Here is an 18,875-nt window from a genome sequence, read left to right on the forward strand (position 1 = left end):
CCTGCGACAGTGAAATTGCTCAAAGAGTTCTTTGTGTAAGGCCGACATTACATAACACAAACAGAGACAGATTCAAATACCGACAGACTGAGGATGACACAACTAAACATGACTAAACAAGTACAACAGAGAGAGCTGCAGTACTTGATTCCTCGTAGTGTTACCTGCTCTTCTGTCCATTTCTCCAAAACCTGAAGCCAAAACCAAGCCAGTTTGTGTGGACTGCCCACAGACTGCCATCTGCAACATGAACACAGTCATTAAAACCACAGCATTAATATCACAAAAATATCAGGGTTAGGTTTTGGGATGAGAATTTTTGCAGAACTAAAGAAAAGACTGCATTACATTTCTACACACATGAAAACTAGTGTCTTGTGAACATACAGCTGTGTCACTCACTTCAAACTGTAAGGATGGCAGACGATAGCTTTGATTATGTCTCGTAGCTTTTCTGAAAGTCCTCCCGTCGAGTTAACCAGCTGTGGCACACAGGCACTGGCAAGCTCCCACTCTCCATGCTGCAGGCACCTCTTGAAGTACTCAAACAGGTCCCGAAGGGAGGTCTCAGCCTCACAGCCGAAGGGATGCATGGCCACTTTCACTGTGACACTCCTCTGCTCAGCTGTCACAACTGGACACGCACCTTTTCTTCCATATAGCCAAGGAGGACGCTTGAGCTTTCTCCACCTGAAACAGAGAGAAAAATCAGTCTGAGTTTGACAGAAGTTTAAGTTTACGGTCATTCTCTCCTCACAGGTTATGCAAAGAGAAGGAATGAAATATAGTGCCCCTGGGGTCATGGTGCAATACATAAAAACAGGGAAGTAAAACAGGCAATAAAGCCAAAAAGCTTGGCTCAAATCAACACAACTCACCCTACATCAGTGACAAGACAGGTTAATGAAAGTGTACTCTACTTCTCTGTAAAGACAGACATGTTTTTAAATCTACTGGCTCCTGTAATTACCTATTTTAGATTAACAACGTGATGAGGTGCTGTTCTGATTTAATTGTGAATTTGCCAAAAACAGAAATCTGCTTCTTTGGAAGTATTTTTCTTGTATTAATTCACTTTTTTTTTTTTTGGAGACTCCTATGTGGATGCACACGTTGCTGTCATTTAAAATTTTTCTGTTTGATTGCTTAACCGTGAATCTTTTTTTTCTATCTCCTGACAAAGTAGTACGGTCCAATTAAAATGTGGTGGCACAGTAATGCAGTGGTCAGCACTGTTGCCTCACAGCAAGAGGGTTCCCGGTTCGAATCTAGGGTGGTGGGGGGGGGTTCAAATCCTTCTGTGTGGAGTTTGCATGTTCTCCCTGTGTCAGCGTGGGTTTCCTTCAGGTACTCCAGCTTCCTCCCACAGTCCAAAGACATGCAGGTTAATTGGTGACTCTAAATTGTCCGTAGGTGTGAATGTGAGTGTGAATGGTTGTCTGTCTCTATGTGTCAGCCCTGTGATAGTCTGGTGGCCTGTCCAGGGTGTAATCTGCCTCTCACCCAGTGTCAGCTGGGATAGGCTCCAGCCCCCCCATGACCCCTAACAACTACGGAAAATGAATGAATGAATGAATGAATGAACATTTTGTTCAAAAAGATCAAACAACAAAAACAATCAATAAAAACAGTTCATTCAAATGAGGAAATAAAAACAAAGAACAATAGCAGCAAACAAAGAAATGTATGTTATTTGAAACGAACGATCGATATACTCAAAAAATAACTTGGTCAATTAACTTTATTTCAGTCTGTAAATAATAACACAATCAAGTTGAGATAAAAGACAATAAAAAGGAAAAATAATATATTCTTGCAACATAACAGAAAGGTGAAGGCTGGAGTTACAATCTATTCTTTATTTAAATTCACTTGATATTTTCTTAAACTCTAGTCCTGACCCTTTGTTTCTTAAATTTTCATATTTCTCATATTTAAGTCCTCTCATTTTAAACAACTTTTAGATACTTGCAGGTAGTAATTTGACCCTAACCCTTAACACATGATCAATGTGCCATTTTAAAATTTGTAGAGCCTTTCATGTAATACACAGTGGGTTAGTTGGTTCCTGATAAGCAGGTGTGTTTGCAATTCTTTTAACTCTCTTGAAGCATAAAAATCAGATTTAGATTTGTTTTATATTCATTTCCTCATACTTCATACTTCCTCATAAGTCAACAACAGAGAGTGTAGAGTGTATCCTGAAGTGTGATTTGAGAATTCCTGCAGTTTGTATTGCAATAGATTCATCTATTTTTTTCATTCATTCATTTATTTCATTTTATCTTTTGCACTGACACAAGTTATGGTTTACAGGATTATATATAATCTATAATCATTCCCAATAATTTATTTCAAGCACTTTCAGTTTCATCATCTGTTATCATGAGTTTGCTGCGGACATTTGTGACACAACTACCAAAACTAATTAATTAAACTTGTTTGATAACAAGCTATTATTCATGCATATTCACTTGAATAACAACTTACGTCACTTGGAGGCAAGATGAGTAACGTTACCTAAGGTGTGAAATGTCATTCAGTTTCTAATATCTCATATGTGCCTTTAATTGTCTGAGCAAACAAACCACGCAAGTTAACAAACAAATTAAAACAACTGTAAACCGAGCTGCTTCAGTCTGATTAAATACGCCTTTAAATTCACTCTAAATGTGTCCCTGTTCCCAGTTTCATTGTTCGCCTCCTCTCAGATTTGACAGCTACCTTTATGTCACTCCTTAGCGTTAGCATTAGCTTAAATCCTGCTGACTGTCTGTAGCTCAAACATTAAGTTAGCTAACTTCCGTAACAGCTAACAGCCACGCGCACAAAGCGTTTACAGGTTAGCGAGTGTTCAACAAAGTTACTTACTCATTTCTTTGTGTTGTTTCCCCCTAAATTGGGGACTATTTACACTCCTAGCTCCAGCTCTCTCCTGACCTGTTATGCTAGGCTGCTGGGTGCATGTTAACGAAGGTCATGTGACAGAATCAGCTGATTCTCCTCCGCTGGTTGGTCAAAGGTTGGCATGAGGTGGGCGTTCTCTTCTCCCACTGCTGCCTTCATGTGCTGTCGGAAATACAGGAATTCAAATAGGAGGACCACTGTAAAACGTCAGATAAATGTTTAATTTGATCTAAATCTGTAGGCAGGAGATTAAAGAAATAGTCTGTAAAAGTTGACAATTTATCTTGTGAACTTGGAAACGATTTCAACCAGCTGGTCCTAAAGCTTTCAACTGTATCGCACAGTATCCAATAGCAGATTGAGTTTGCTCAGTTGCCATGGAGCCAAGGGTGCAAGAAGTACTCAGATCTTTTATTTACCTCAAGGGCGTACATATACACAGTGCAGTTTGCGCTGGGGCCCCTGAGGTGGATGGGGCATAATTGCCACCTAGAAATATTTGTTAAAAGAACTTCCATTGAATTAAAATAGTGTGTTTTTCCATATATGCTCTCAAAAAGGCAAACCCATTTCTGTCATGGTTTGAGGCTTTTGTAAATTAGTATCAGTCTGTTACAAAATTTTATACTTTTTCTACATAAACTATAAAAACAATATAATATTGAATATAAAAATATTTAGTTAAACTAATAATTTCCTACTTTCTTTTCTAGTTTTGTTCATATCTTCCTGACACCCTGTGTCCTCATATGAGGACATCACATGTTGGGTTTACTTGACCTTATACTTCATTCCACTTAACTTAGACTTGTTGTCCTCGTTTGTGGATGCTTTTTTGACCCATCTAGAGGCCCTGGTGGAGCACCGAGAAGACGATCAGACTTGACTATCTAGAGAAGTAAAAGTAATAGCAAGCTTTCTGTCGTTGAACATGTGGAAGGATAATTTGCTCATTACACTAATCCATGTAAAAACAAGATCAGCCATCTCTGCCAAGTCAGTTTGCAGCTGATCCTGACACAAAAGTGGACAAGGACTAAAACCTGATCGCATTTTATGGTTGAAACTTTATGATTAATAATGTTTGTAGTGTGATATGGCAACAAATTTGACCAATTTTAGCAACAGTTACAAACTAAGACGCTGTAAAATAGGAAGTACTCATTTGAAGACATTGGGACTTGACCAATTTCAGAATAATGTGCGTTATATTACTGGATTATAATTATTAATGTGTCAGTGTGTTCATCATTAACGTTGCAGCTGGTAAAGGTGAGGATAATTTAATTACTTTATATACTGCTGAGTGGTTTATTCTATAATTTTACATCAAAACGTATTAGTTGATTTATAATTTGTTTCACTAATCTGAATCTATAAAGTGACTAAAGTTATGTAAATGTATATAAAATGTGTTGCCAAACTAGGCTAGTAAAAGGGACTGGGCGTTTAATTGAAGTTTTACTGTAAATACATTCCAACACTGCTGAACTGGACCACCACTGAGATTTAACCAAGTTCTGTTGCTGGAAAAGAGGAAACAAGATAGATTTACTTTTTTACTTTGCTCCTACAAATGAGGCTATTATTATTATTATTATCATCTGTATTATTATTATTATTATTATTAATGATAATAATAATAAAGATGGGCTTAAATGCAAAATTAAGACCAAAAACATGAAATAAAATAAGAGTCTAAAGACAGGATGATACTGAACTGTCTTCAGTAATGTTTACGCACCAGTTGAACGAGCACAACCGTGACCATGAAGGCAGCATCAGGTTGAAGGTTGCAGCACACAGTGTCCTTCACTATAGAAATGTGAAGCAGACAGTTACTACATACTGACAGAGCAGCTTCAAAATGACGCAACAGAAAACCACACCTCACATCGGTTCCCCCAAAACAGCCTCCTCCTTTAACCAACTTTTCATCCAGATAATTAATATTGAACTGACGTGTCTATTCAGCTTTATAATACATCCCCCTCTCCGCCCGTCTCCCACCACCATCACCGCCAAATTGGGAGCCTGTCTCTATGACAACGTAGTACAGGCGGGGTTTGCCAGCTGGAGGCAGAGTCAATCAGTCCTCAGTTGGCATCACCGGCTCGAAACCTCCACACCGCATCACGCCCTGAGTGGAATGGAAGAAAAGGACAAGAAAGAGAATGTATGTAGCTGTGTGCTCTTTGACAGCTTTACGGCATGCATTGCATCATTTCAGCAAAAATATGATTTCATTCACTGTGTGTGTCTTCGGAGGGAAATAGAGGAGCTTAGTTTGTCCAGCTGAGTCACTGGTTGTTTAGGATGTGGATCAATACAGCTATTGTTCCCATCGGTGCCATAGGCTGCAGCTCAGCGCAGATTGAGACCTCAAGAGGCTGCATGATGAGGGACCATGGTGCATTAATACACTGTGTTTAGGTGTAGGCCTCACCCTGTTTGACCGCTCATCAAAACATGTCTATTGTTTCACAGGGGGAGTACACCGGAGAGATAAAGGGTGGGCTGCGGCCTTCAATGAAACTGGTCGTTATGGGAATTATTAACCAAAAACCTAAGAAGTAAGTGCACACACCTGTTTTCACCTCGGAATAAAAAGCGGAATATACATTACTGATATACTGTCGTGCACGTGACGTGGCAGCCAATTAAAGTCAGTCATAAAAAAATCCCCAAACCAGGATTGTGAAAGCGCACAGACAGCTGCTGCCTGTGTTTGAGCGCATATGCCAACCACCCAGCTAGTCCCTGTTTTGGGAAAATATCTTTGTAATGTCAGTGCGTTTCCTAATTATAGGTTAGTATGTGAATGTGCGTGGGAGAGCTGCAAAATCCCATGAAATCTGAAGAGTCACACTGGGATTGCTTTGGTTTGATAACATCAGCTGGTTGTATAGTGATTCAGACTTCACCGAGGTCCAGTTATAGATGAAAATTAGGCTGCACCAAAGACAACATTGTAGAAAAATAAACCGTGACGCTGAACTTTTTTTTATGTCAGCAAACTTATTTTTAGCAGCAGGGACATCAGGAGCTCTCAAATGACCCTTTTCCTAAATAGGCTACTGAATGCAACATGACAGAGCTTTTTATCTTGATTTCTATTTCTTAGGAATGATTGTGTAGCTGGGTTCAGGATAAAGGCCAAGTTAACTGTTACTCAGAGCTTGCCAGATGCCAAATCTACTGTTTGGGTCATCAAAAAGGTGCAGCCAAAACATTTTCTTTGTCATCTTGGTGCTCAGATCAGGTTCAAATAAAATGTAAATTACCAAAAACTGTAAAATAAATAAATAAATAAAATACAATGCCAATAGCATGAACTCCCTGCAAAATGGAAGATTTATGCAGAAAAGTGTTGTTTATCATTTTTATGTTTGCATGTAATCACGACCATGTACATGATCACTGTGTAAAAAGTATTCCAATCATTTACTTATTGGTAAAAGTATTAACACCACATTGTAAAATACTCCCAGTTAAGTAAAAGTCTTAGACTCAAAGTGTTTCATAAGTAAAAGTACTGAAGTAATGCAGCATATGTACCTACAAGTTCTCCTGTTGATGCATTTACATGTATGCAATACATGGGGCGACAGTATCTCAGTTCATAGGGACTTGGCTTGGGACCTGGAGGATTGCCGGTTCAAGTCCCCATGGACCAAGTATGAAGCGTGGATAGGTAGCTGAAGAGGTGCCAGTTCGCCTCCTAGGCACTGCCGATGTTCCCTTGGGCAAGGCACCGAAACCCCAAATGCTTGGGGTCCCTGTCCAAGGCAGCCCCCTCACTCTGACATCTCGCCATATAATGCATGTATAGGTCATGCTGGTGCATGGGTGTGTATTTTGGGCCTGTGTGTATATGACAATGGAGTATATCTATCTTTATCTAACTACTAACTTAACTACTTAACTACTTTATATAATGTCTGATGGTCAAATGTTAAGCAGTGCATCGTATTCTATAAATGATATCATATATCTATGATCATGTTTTCTCTGTAAAAATATTAATCTGTAAAGTAACTATATTTTCCTCTGAAGTGGAGTAGAAGTCACATAAAATGCAAATACTCAAGTACAAGTACTTCAAAATTGTACTAAAGTACAGCATTTGCGTTTTGAGTAAATTTACTTTACTACTATTGACAACTGGGCAAAAATAAACAGTAGACCATAATAAATTCTCCTGCAGAAATAAGCCAACATGTCTTCTACACATTTTTTTTTATTGATGAGTGTGCTTATGACCACTATCAACTATAAATCTGTTATTCAGTCTTCATTAAATGCCTCATTGCATTACAGTTAAGATAAAGACCAGAAGATGTCACTGTTCTCCAGATAATCTACACAGATATATAACCCAGCTGATTCATCAGAAGATAATGAAAGGCAAACAGACAGAGAAGCTGCGTCAGCAGTGGAGGAGGAAGTATAGATCCTTTACTTAAGTAAAAGTACTAATAAAACACTGTAAAAAACAGTACAAGTAAAAGTCCTGCAATGAAAATATTACCTAAATAATATCAGTACTTAAAGTATTCAAAGTAAAAGTATTCAGTAATGTAAAAGCAGGATATTATTGTTGTAGCTGTTTGAGGTGGAGCTCATTTTCAACTATTTTCTATCTACTGAAACTGATTATTTTCATAATGGATTAATCTGCTGATTATTTTCTCCATTAATCAACTGTTTGTTTTTTATTTGTCAAATATTAATAAAATAGAGAGATATACCGTCACAATTGTCCAGAGCCCAATGTGACACCTTCATAACATTTGTTTTGTCAGAACAACAGTCAGAACCTCAACATCCAAAAATATCTTTTAATTTGTAAAGCAACTAAAGCTGTCATGTAATTTTCGTAGAGTAAAATGTGCAGTATCTGCCTCTGAGATGTAGTGGAGCACAAGTGGCATGAGGAGAAATACTCAAGTACCTCAGATTGACAGTGCTTGACTTAAACATACTGAGTTACATTTGACCTCTGCGTGTGAGTCTTTTCTTTAACTTTCATAAACTCTCGTCCGTCCCTGATGTCTCGTGTGTGTGTCTCTGAGCAGCATCGAGGTGGTTCTGTCCAGTAAGCCTCAGGAGGAGGACGCAGAGGGAGATGTGGGACTTCAGTTAAAGGTGAGCTTCATGGATAAAGCCGTCCATCGCAACGCCCGCTTGGCTGGAAAGTGGGGAAGACCTGAAACTACCCTCTCCTTCTTTCCCTTTGCATCCGGGGAATCCTTCAAGGTACGTTTACATTTTCTGATGTTATGTTCATAGGCTGTGGGTGGTAAGATGACACCAGCTCAATGACTGACAGTGAGAGCCACAGTGGAATAAACTTGAACTCCTACAACATCTTAACATGTTAGTACACTTCTTTCTGTTGAGTGATGTAATGTGTGTGATGCAGGAGTTACTGTAAACTTATTTCTGCAGTTACACTCAGTGTGAATCACTCTGCAAGTCAGCTTTAAACATACACTACAGGCAAATCTGTCTGCCTGGCTAATGACAGGAAGTAATGAGTCTGTCTTTGAGTTGTTGCATCAAAATCCAATAATCACATGACATGCCATTACAAAAATGTACGCTTGCAAGACCTGCTGTGAATCGAATTCATGCTGCAGAGAATGTAACAGGGTCGGAGATTATGATCCATTATGACTGAAGCATTAGCTTCAGCCCAAGAATTTTTTCCTTAAAGCTCCTAAAAACATGGTTTCAAATCTTACTGTATCTTACAGATATTCATGACTAAACAAGCAACAAGCAAAGTTAAAGTTCAGGGAAGAAAACACAAATACAGAAATATCTCACGTCAAATAACTAAGACTGTTCCAAGTGTTCATGTCAGACCACGTCGCTCACTGTAAGAAATATTTTCAGGGCCTTTAAAGGTCCAGCATTAGGATTTCATGGCATCTAGCAATAAGGCTGCAGAACTTAAACTTCTTTCTTGTGCCAAGGAGAACTACCCCACCCAGCGAACCTTGTTGAAGACTTTGAAAAGACGACATCTCAACAACATTTAGATTTGGTTGACAAGCGTAAGGTGAAAAGATGTCTTTTTCAGGTTGTTCAAAAGGCTATTTTTAAACCATAACAGTCATTCGTCATCTCAATGTTTGCTGAGTTTTTGCAAATGTGATCTTATTGGGATAAATTTGGGCCAATCAGACAGACTAAACACAGCCTAATTTTCAAGGACTATTCTAGGCTAAATAAAGTGCAGGATGGGCCGTACAGATTTACCCCAAAGAATAGCGTCTATTGATGTCTGGTGCTCGGTGGGTGGTGGCTGACATGAAAATGCAAAAACACAAATGACCTCATAGAGCAGGTGTTTGATTTGTCCGTTTTGGGCTACTGTAGAGACAACATGGCGGACTCTGTGGAAGAGGACCTGCTCCATTTGTAGATATTAACGGCTCATTCTAAGATAACGAAAATACAATTCTTATATCCAGGTGATTATAAACTAATGAAAACATAGTGATGAATAATATATATCATTGATGCCAGTAGATGCCTCTAAATCCTGAACGCTGGACCTTTAAGTTGCGAGCAAGTTTTAGTGTATAAATATTGACGGCATGTAATTAGGTACATTTACTTGTACTAGTCACTAGTTAATAAGTTTAGGTACTTATACTTCCACTTTACAGCGCTTTTAACTTTTACTTTATTACATTTTAGATGCAAATATTGTCCTTTTTACTCCACAATGTTTATTTTAAAGCTTGAGTTACTTTGCAGATTTATGTTATTAATACAAAATATAAATTAACTAATAATGATGTATTATTATAGGTTAAACTACTCAGCAGAACAGGCTTTAAAGTAATTAAAATTAGCTCTACATTTACCAACTGCAACATCAAAGTATAATTAAAATTAGCTCTACATTTACCAACTGCAACATCAAAGTAATGTACACTAGTCCATACCCATCGGTAGCTTTGTCACCTTCTACCTATGCCAATCCACAATGCCTATGTGCAGTTTCACATAGACTGACCGCGTCAGTGAGTCTATGTGCAGTTTCACATAGACTGACCGCGTCAGTGAGTAGAAAAACGTGGGACAGACAGAATGACTGACAGACAGAATTACACACTGACAGTTTCCGTGATTATGTACAGCATACCATACCATGACTTAGTCATACCAAAAATTAGAAAACAAAACAAAACATTNGCAATATTCATTGCCTTATAGAAGCTCAGTTTTAGTAAGTTTTCCAACTTTTGCCAAGAGGGAACTTTAGATATTGGTCCCTAGATTATGTTCATGTTCAAAAAAATGATGGAAAATCTATATAACCAGAAGTTATGGGTTCTTGAGGCGAATGTGTTCCTCATGAGGAGAAGCATCTCTGTGCAAAGTTCCATGTCTCTACGACATACGGGGCATGAGATATGCCCATTCAAAGTTTGCAATTTCAATCGGTTGCTATAGCGCCCCCCTTTGGCCAACTGATGTAATATTGCTTCATTCACATCCTCCCATGACCCTCTACCACTGTGCCAAATTTCACAAATTTGACCAAGTCAGTGAGGAGAAAAACGTGGAACAGAGACACAGACACACAGACACACACACAGACAGAGTTTTCGTCATTATATAGTAAGATACAGTGTATTAGTAATTATAATCCAGTTGCCTCACAGCAAGAGTGTTCCTGGTTCAAACTCAAGATGGGGTAGCCCTTCTAAGTTTGCACGTTCTTCCCGTGTCAGCGTGGGTTTCCTCCAAGTACTCCAGCTTCCTCCCACAGTCCAAAGACTTGCAGGTTCATTGGTGACTCTAAACTGTCCGTAGGTGTGAATGTGAGTGTGAATGGTACCCCACCTCGCACCCAATGCAACCAATGTGAGGCAGGGTACACCTGGGGTAGGCTCCAGCTCCCCATGACCCCCAACAGGACAGGCGGTTACAGAAAATGAATGAATGAATATTACTGAAATGTGCCATTCTGCACTTTTGGTACTTAAAGTATATTTTGATGCCAACACTTATGTGCTTTCACTTCAGTAAGATTTTTAATGCATGACTTTTACTTGTAGAGAGTATTTTACACTACAGTATTACTACTTCTACTTAAGTAAAAGATTTAAGCACTTCTCCCAACTCGGAACATTTCACACCCATCACTCTTCATACTCTGCTGACTGAATGGTCTGTTTTAATTGTTTACAATTTACAAAATATAAGTGACTGACCTTCTCCTCCTCTTCATCCCCTCTGGCTGTCAGATGGAGATCGTTTGTGAGCACCAGCAGTTTCGTATCTTGGTGGACGGACAGCCTCTGTGTGGATTCACCCACCGCATCTCCCGGCTCGCCTCCCTCACTGCCTTACGAGTCTTTGGAGACCTACAGCTCACCAAGGTGGCCTAGCAGCAGCTTCTCGCCTACAGATTAACAACCTGAGGATGTTCCGGGGACAGTGTACAACACATACGGTTAGAATAGAGCTACTTTTTGAGTGAATAAATTAACCCATGATGGGGATGTGGGGAAACAAAATTAAAAACCTGCCTCGTAATCACGTGTCAAGACAAAGTGCCTTCACTAGATTACCTGTTTGGGGACTTGAAGATAATGACTGAATGTGACAGTCGTGCTAAATGTCTTAAATAAACCGAGGAATGTGATTTGAACCGAAAGCAAAAGTGGTCGAAGCTATAACATTTTCCCTTTGCACAAACGTGATGTGTCACTGCTGTAAAAGGCGTGCTGCATCCGTCTTTGTGCGTTTAAAAATCTCAGACGTTTGTCTTTGATTTCTCTGGAGTTAACCTTTGAAAGCACTTACGTTTACGAGCGCCTGCATGAAGATGAATGTTTCTGAAATCAGCTGATTGTCATTCTGTGCCCGACTAAGTACTGTAACAGGTGTAATAATGTAAAACAGTTTAGCCTACAGTAGTGCATGCCAGTTATACACACAGTGTGTTTGATTTCTCTCAGTTTGCCTTCAGATTACACACCTGGAGGGATTATAGGTTATGTCACACTTTCTGTTATTGTACTTTTATCAGCTTGTGTACTTTTCTCCTCCCCCGAGCACTTTTTATGTGAATGTTTCATATTGGCTTTACTTCACTGCAATAAATCACTTTTGTTGTTATTGTGTTTGTTGTTTTCCGCTCTGTGGTCGAGAAACAGCTTCCTGGATTTACTCCAAACCCCGCTGTGCAGTATCATATATCATGAGGTATTGTCTCACTAATGATTTCACTGTAAACCAACACCAGCTCAGCCTGAGTCATTCAGATAAGGCTCGACTCAGCTTGCTGAGTGGGAGTGTCTGTCTGTGATTACTGGGAGCAGCCAGCCTCAACCTAAACTTGATGATTGTAAGAAATACCTCCTGAGGCTTTTCTTGTCTCTACTTGTACTTCCTCTTGGGGATTCTTATGAATAGTGCCATATAAAGCCATAAAAAAGATTCCACTCAGGGTTTCTGCAGCGTTCAACAAGTAAAAGTTTTAATACAATACATTTTAATACTTGTTTTACACAGTGGCACCCCCAGAAATCTTTAATAGGGGTGGCCACATGGGGCCACTAACATCTTGGGGTGTCACACCAAAACCAAAAGCATCAATAGAACTTTAGGAACTGTTGAAGTATATAGGCTAGTTCAAGGGTCAGCAATGTTAACTATCAAACGAGCCATTTATGACCAAATATAATTTAAAAAAATCTGTCTGGAGCTGCAAAATATATTTGAGCCTTATAGCAACACTATGTATTAAGTCTAAATTAGCATATCAAGATAAAAATAGGTCTCAATGAGCATTCAAAAATATGTTTTACCACAAGATGGCTCCTCTGTGATGGGCTATTTATGATTATTTGGTACTTTAATTTTGCAGTGTTGGCAGTGAAAGCAAATAAATCTGTCCATGCACTATTAAATTCTGTATTTTCCTCTGAGACTTTTATTTTTATGGATTTGGAATCCATTGCTAGCCTAGCTAGGGAGGCTCAAGATGAGCCACCACTGTTGAGGTTTGGCAACATTTTGTTGAAAAGGTGCCAGGCTGTAGATGTATGATGCACGTTTTTGTTTTGGCTTTTAATTCAGTGTATAGGCTACACATCTTTACAAGTGGAGAATGTCGTCAAAGCCACTGAGAGCCACTGGAGAGGGGCTAAAGAGCCACATATGGCTACGGAGCCACAGGTTGCCTACCCTTGGGCTAGTTGAACACGAGGGCTGGCATGATATCAAATTTTCACCACATGATTATTGCTGCCAAGAGAGTTCATGGCAACAATATTATAGCGGTAATTGTAGAAAATTTGAAAAGAAAAAGTAGAATCTGAAGCCATAAAAAGTAGTGGAGTATATGTGTTGAATACAAAATGTTTATTAATGAAAAAATGTAAAACACATTACACAACTTAAACTGAATAATTACAAGATAAACTGCTACAACTGTTGGGCTTTTAAAACCCTTCAAATCTTCCTTGTACAAACTTTAAAACACAGAATAATGAAGCAGAGAGCACTGGCACGTTAGAGACAAATGAACAGAAATGTTTTGTAACCACTAACACTTTCACTTATATTGCAGGATCCCAGTTTGTTGCTACAGTAAACATTCATGGAATGTGTAAATCTTTCTTCTTGATCAATGAACCCATGGACATTTTAGGAAGTGATGTTTGAACTCGCTGCTCTATGTCTGCTCTCTGATCGCATCTATCCACGCCATCTTGTCCTGGTGGGTCGGAGCCTGGATGAAGTAATGTGTGTCTGACTGGGTGATGATTTTAAACAGGTTGCCTTGAACGTTGCCTTTCACACCTGTGTGAAAGAAGTAAAAACAGAATCATTACCTGTCCTATCTTGTAATCATTTGCTTTAATAACTTTGTTTAGAAGTGTAGCATCTTGGTCACTGTGGTTGGAGACAGTGACTCACCTGAGGGAACTCCGTTATCGCCCAGAGAAGACACCAGACAGGCTCGCAGGGAGAAGCCGCCAACGGGGCTGATGTCATCCTGACAAGTGACATAAGACAGGAAGTGGATAAGACTGACTCAGATTATGCAGAAGTGAATTACTAAGAATTATGAGTGTTATGATTGATGACAGCTTCAGAGCCGCCCTGAGGCAGCAACAAAGAAAACAAAAGCTTTGTTTGGGTTGGGATCTCCTCTGTTCAGTGTCGTCATCATACACAGTATTTTGCATTTGCTGTGTCCATAAGTGGAATACACTAACCAGATTTCCTTAAGGTTTACCTGGTAAGTGAATCACTTCCTTTAGTCATTTTAATTATAGGGCCTCCATAGTATGGGCTGTACACTCACCTTGGTGGGGTCATAATAGTGAAGGAAAGCAGGCTCTGAACGCAGCACAAACAGTCGCACCTTCCAGTTCTTCCTTCTGTGTCCCTGTGTTTAAATAAAGTGTCTTCATTTAATCACATCATATTTGAATGCATTTGTTATAGTCATAAGACATAATGGTAAATAGTACAAAGTTGTTGAACAAATGAGGTTGCCAGGTTGTGAAAACCCCCTCTAGCTGGTGTTTATCCTTTCTATTTCATAATAAATAAAAGCTGGTAATCCATTTACCAATGGAATTCTCACTTTATAATAAGTCATCAAGTCTCTCATCAATTACAAGCCTAGCCCTAAGTAAATAACTAGTCCCTTTTATTAGCCTGGTGTGGCTCCACAGTTTGACAAATAAAGGCCTGTCTCAATTAGAGGCCTGGTCTGGTTGCCAAGCAGTTTTTTTTGGGGGTTTTTTTTTTATAGAGGTTCTTTGGATGTATAAAAGCGGGTTGTTGGCTACCTCAAATTATGTGTCTATTCGGGACGGCTGTAGTGTAGTGGATAGTGCCAGTGCCCCATGTAAAGAGGCATTGCCTTGCTGCAGCAGTCCCGGGTTCGAGTCCGGCCTGCGACCCTTTGCTGCGTGTCAGTCCCCGCTCTCTCTCTCTGTGTCCCCATTTCACACACTGTCCTATCCATTAAAGGCAAAAGCCCACAAAACATAATCTTAAAAAAAAAATTATGTGTCTATTCCTCGATTACCCTGTAAGTTATTCATGTTCCTTTAGTCCCTACGGACAACCCGGTCTAACTCCAAAGTCGTCGAAATCCGGCGCTTGGGCAGCGTCAGACACTGACTAAAAAAGGCATCCTTTAACATCGGCATGTTACCCGGCTGATTGCCATTGTAGTTAAACAGCGCTCAGCGGCGTCAGGTGAAACACGGCAGGGAGAGAACAAAAGTTGGGGGCTGGTTGGATGGGTCCAACAAACACTAACTTTCACCCAGGATAGCAGTGTTCGCATCCTGTAAGATTATAGAGCCAAACCCTGTTCTTTTTTCCTAAACCTTACCATGTGTATTTGTTGTTTAAGGCAAAAAAATGTCAATTTGCATTGTACTGACGTTGTGCCTTTATTTTGAAAGAGACTGTATGTAAATGTTAAATTTCCTGTGAAAACAGAAGTGTATTTTGAAAGAAGACAATGCATGTAACAGGTTGAATTTGACACAGTGTCCCAGAACGTCAACAACCAACACACCCAGGGTACCTTGCACGTTGTATCTGGACTAGACTCAAAAGGTCCATGACCAAACCTCAATATGTGACAAGGTTAAAGTGAGAATGTGTTGTTAAGGGTCCTCAGATCAAAAGAATCAAAAGGGTTTTTAATAGAAATTAATCCAAGTTGTGAGTATTGTTTTAACAGGACAAAGTGGTGCCGTGTTGGTATGCTGGGTGCCGTAACTCTCTCTCTGTCTCTGATACGCTGCCGGTTGATAAGTAATATTCATACTTGTTTAAATAAACAATTTGATCGTATTTTCCATCTTTGCTGAGCAAAAGTTCTGTGTGAAAGGAATTAAAGGCCTGTCCCAAATATAGGACTGTTGAGTTCAGTGATTTAAGCAAACAATAGCCCGGGCTATTAATTGAAATTTTATGGTATTATTATTTTCACGTCTCAACACAGGGCTGACAGCAGCGTGTTTACCTGTTTAAGCAGATATCCTCTCTTGATCACTTTCCCACTGAGCTCCACTGCAGACAGCGACGTCTCTGCCTTCACACTGCCTCTCTTCTTTAAGCTGTCAGACTGTGATTCAACATAAACATACCCTGGGTTAAACACAACTCCAACCTGCTAAAGAAATGGACTAACACTGAAAATACTCTGAGTGTGGCACCATGTAGCAACAAGCTGGAGATTGGAACAGTTTTCAGACTTCCTGGTACTCACAAAGCTGTAGAGTGCAGTGGAGTCGTCCATGAACTGCTCACCGAGGCCGGCGGTGCGGAGAGCCTCCACACTCTTCAGACCGACCGTCCGCAAGAAACCCTCCTCCAATAGGGCTGAGGCCAACGTCATGGCCTCCACACGGGTCAGAGTCATCTGCATGAACACCATCCAGTCCACCACCGCTGAACCTGCAGGGACATCACATTTATGTATGTCTGTATGTGACACTGAAAGCAGATACGTGCTGTATACACACATATAGTATATATATGAAAACATGTGCATTGAATAAAGATGTTGTAAATGTTCACCTGAGAAACAGTTGCTGTAAGTGCTGCCCTGCTCCACATGGGTGCTCATCTTGATACCACTGTGGACGTCATACATGGAGTCCAACACCTTGCTTCATAAGAGAAAGAAACAAAGAAAGAGAAAGAGATATAGTCATAAAGAAGCAGTGACGACATGTTTGCAGGGTCAGACATGCTGATGACATCCCTGTGGGTGAAATTTTATTTGTAAGACTTACCTCAGATCAACGTTGGTTAACTGGGATCCAGCAGGGTCTTCCTGGTTTGTCACCTTCCCATCTTCACCCAGCTTTTTGACGGCAGCAGTGATGTCATCTGCCCAGTCGTCTCTCTCCTCCCGGGAACAAGCCTCCAAAAAATGATCCACCCCATTCTTTGTCCGCAGCTTGAACACCAACTGGGACATAATATACAGACAGGAGGTTGATGTTGAGTCTTTTGGCCAAAAAAACAGATAGCAAATTGTTCTTCAGAGTTGGTAGATGATGGAAATCAGGTCCTGACAGAACAGTAACCTGAGGCAATACATGTGGAAAGATCAGAGAGTCTCAGACGGTGACGCCACACCTTCAGTGTGGTTTCTACCAATAAAAATAGAAACAAAGGAAAACACTGAAGGAAAAATGCAGTGCAAGAACAGCAGCCGGGACATGGAAAAAGGACATGTGTCTTACCAGTATATTTACTCATGTACTGTGCTAAAGCTTAACACTGATATACATTTTCTTCAACTTTATACTTCTTCACTACATGTCAGGCAGTAATATTGTACTTTTTACCTCACAACATTTACCTGATAACTTACTAGTTACATAAAATACATGATTATGTTACATGATAAGATGCAGTACTTTAATACTAACCAACCAATTAGTATCCAAAGTATCTAAAATAGGCTCCACATTCACAGTCTTCATTAAAATGCATTCATTAGTGATAAAAACATGGGCTGTCTGACAGAAAGGTAAAGCTGTAAAAATACTCTCATTGTAATGATACTTGAACTGATATTAATTTTTTTAGGTGGATAAAATGCATTTTGTTGCTGCCCCATCCACAGCAGTACATCACTAAGCTTCCATGTTGGAATCCTGCCGCTTCTCCAAACTGGGGGTGTACTGACAGACATCTACTGTAGGTAATACACTGGCTATGGATATGTACCTCATACCACCCCACTACAAAATCCAAACTATCTCTTTAAGTAACCTTTTAAAGTCAGAACTTCTATTTTTATAGCGAAGTATTTTCAGACTATGGTATTTCTACTTTTACAGTAAAAAATCTGAGTACTTCTTCCATCACTGAGCTTTACAATGTAAATTCAAATGTGTGTCTTTGTGTGTTGTGTATATTTCCTTTGTCTTCACTTTAAGATGACTGTTCATTATTTCATTTGGCCGTCTTTGCATTTTAACTGCTGAGTTATTTAATCATTTAAGACAAGAGGCAGAAAACGATAGAGGGCTGTAATGACATGTTAGAAACAAAAATGTCAAATGTTAAATCATATAATCATTTGAATCCATATGACATTTCTTCAAGGCTTAAATAAGGTGACTTTCCAAAAATAATCTTCTTATAAAACTTTCTTTTAGTCCTCTAAAACTTTTGAGTTCCTTGAAACTTCTAAAACAGCACACAACAACTAACTCTGGAGTCTCAAAGAACTCACCGGTCGATTTTCATGCTCCAGATAAGGACAGGTTATCTCACAGTCCTTCAGAAGGATTTTCCCTCTCTGACATGAGTCCTTCCTGCTTCCTTCGTACTTGTAATACAGCAGCTTGTCTGGCATCAACACAAACCAGCGTGCCTTCCAGTTGTGCACAAGATGACCCTGGAATCACAAAAATGATTGGAAATGTACTCAACAACTCACAACACACTCTTTACCTTACTGTAGTGTGACAATAAGCTGCTTGGATTTTGGTGATTAAACTTTGCATCAGCCCAAACTCTGTTCCACAAATAAAAATCTGAATGTATTTAACATCTGCTACATCCTACACTACATGTCGCTAAATGAAATCTACATTCTACAGAGTATGCATTATCATGTATTCCAGGAAATAGTCTTACCCTTTTCACCAGGAATCCTTCTCTGAGAATCACGTTCTTCTTCTCTGTATCCATTCTGTTCAGTGTGATCTTAACAACTGAGCCTTGTCTGTTCCTGCCTGCTCAGGTTTTTAATGTAGAGGGGAGTGCGTCACCCTGATCACACACACACACGCACACCCTCACACACCTCTTGCTCAACACTGGGAGGCTAATCCAATGCTGCAGTTTCTTCCAGTTATCACATGAGGGCGCACTGACTCCTTCAGAGGCTCAACATGGAGGTTGAGCGTTCAAGGCTTTATAATTTCAAACAA

The 18,875-nt window shown here is 39.7% G+C and overlaps 3 protein-coding genes across 3 annotated transcripts in view; 1 reads left to right on the forward strand and 2 right to left on the reverse strand.

Moving 5' to 3' along the window:
- zfyve26 (zinc finger, FYVE domain containing 26) overlaps positions 1 to 2,983 on the reverse strand; it is a 44,951-nt gene extending 41,968 nt beyond the window's left edge. Inside the window, exons 1-3 of the mRNA XM_050062888.1 lie at positions 2,872 to 2,983; positions 403 to 690; positions 165 to 240 (exon numbers count right to left, since the gene is read on the reverse strand). Of these exons, the coding sequence (XP_049918845.1) occupies positions 165 to 240; positions 403 to 593 (267 nt within the window). The 5' untranslated portion in view covers positions 594 to 690; positions 2,872 to 2,983. The remainder of the gene's footprint in view (positions 1 to 164; positions 241 to 402; positions 691 to 2,871) is intronic.
- Positions 2,984 to 4,748: 1,765 nt separating this feature from the next.
- si:ch211-10a23.2 (Galectin-related protein A-like) lies at positions 4,749 to 12,054 on the forward strand. Its single transcript, XM_050062918.1, has 4 exons — positions 4,749 to 5,083; positions 5,395 to 5,480; positions 7,986 to 8,166; positions 11,178 to 12,054. Exons 1-4 carry the CDS (start codon positions 4,775 to 4,777, stop codon positions 11,319 to 11,321), a joined length of 720 nt encoding a protein of 239 aa, XP_049918875.1. The 5' UTR covers positions 4,749 to 4,774; the 3' UTR covers positions 11,322 to 12,054.
- Positions 12,055 to 13,293: 1,239 nt separating this feature from the next.
- On the reverse strand, positions 13,294 to 18,666 carry plek2 (pleckstrin 2). Its single transcript, XM_050062912.1, has 9 exons — positions 18,580 to 18,666; positions 18,173 to 18,337; positions 16,716 to 16,894; positions 16,498 to 16,589; positions 16,187 to 16,374; positions 15,941 to 16,042; positions 14,252 to 14,335; positions 13,861 to 13,939; positions 13,294 to 13,743 (listed from the first exon to the last, which is right to left on the reverse strand). Exons 1-9 carry the CDS (start codon positions 18,631 to 18,633, stop codon positions 13,616 to 13,618), a joined length of 1,071 nt encoding a protein of 356 aa, XP_049918869.1. The 5' UTR covers positions 18,634 to 18,666; the 3' UTR covers positions 13,294 to 13,615.
- Between the last annotated feature and the right edge of the window lie 209 nt (positions 18,667 to 18,875).

This window comes from Epinephelus moara, chromosome 14 (genome assembly GCF_006386435.1).
Source record: "Epinephelus moara isolate mb chromosome 14, YSFRI_EMoa_1.0, whole genome shotgun sequence".
Lineage (NCBI taxonomy): Eukaryota > Metazoa > Chordata > Actinopteri > Perciformes > Serranidae > Epinephelus > Epinephelus moara.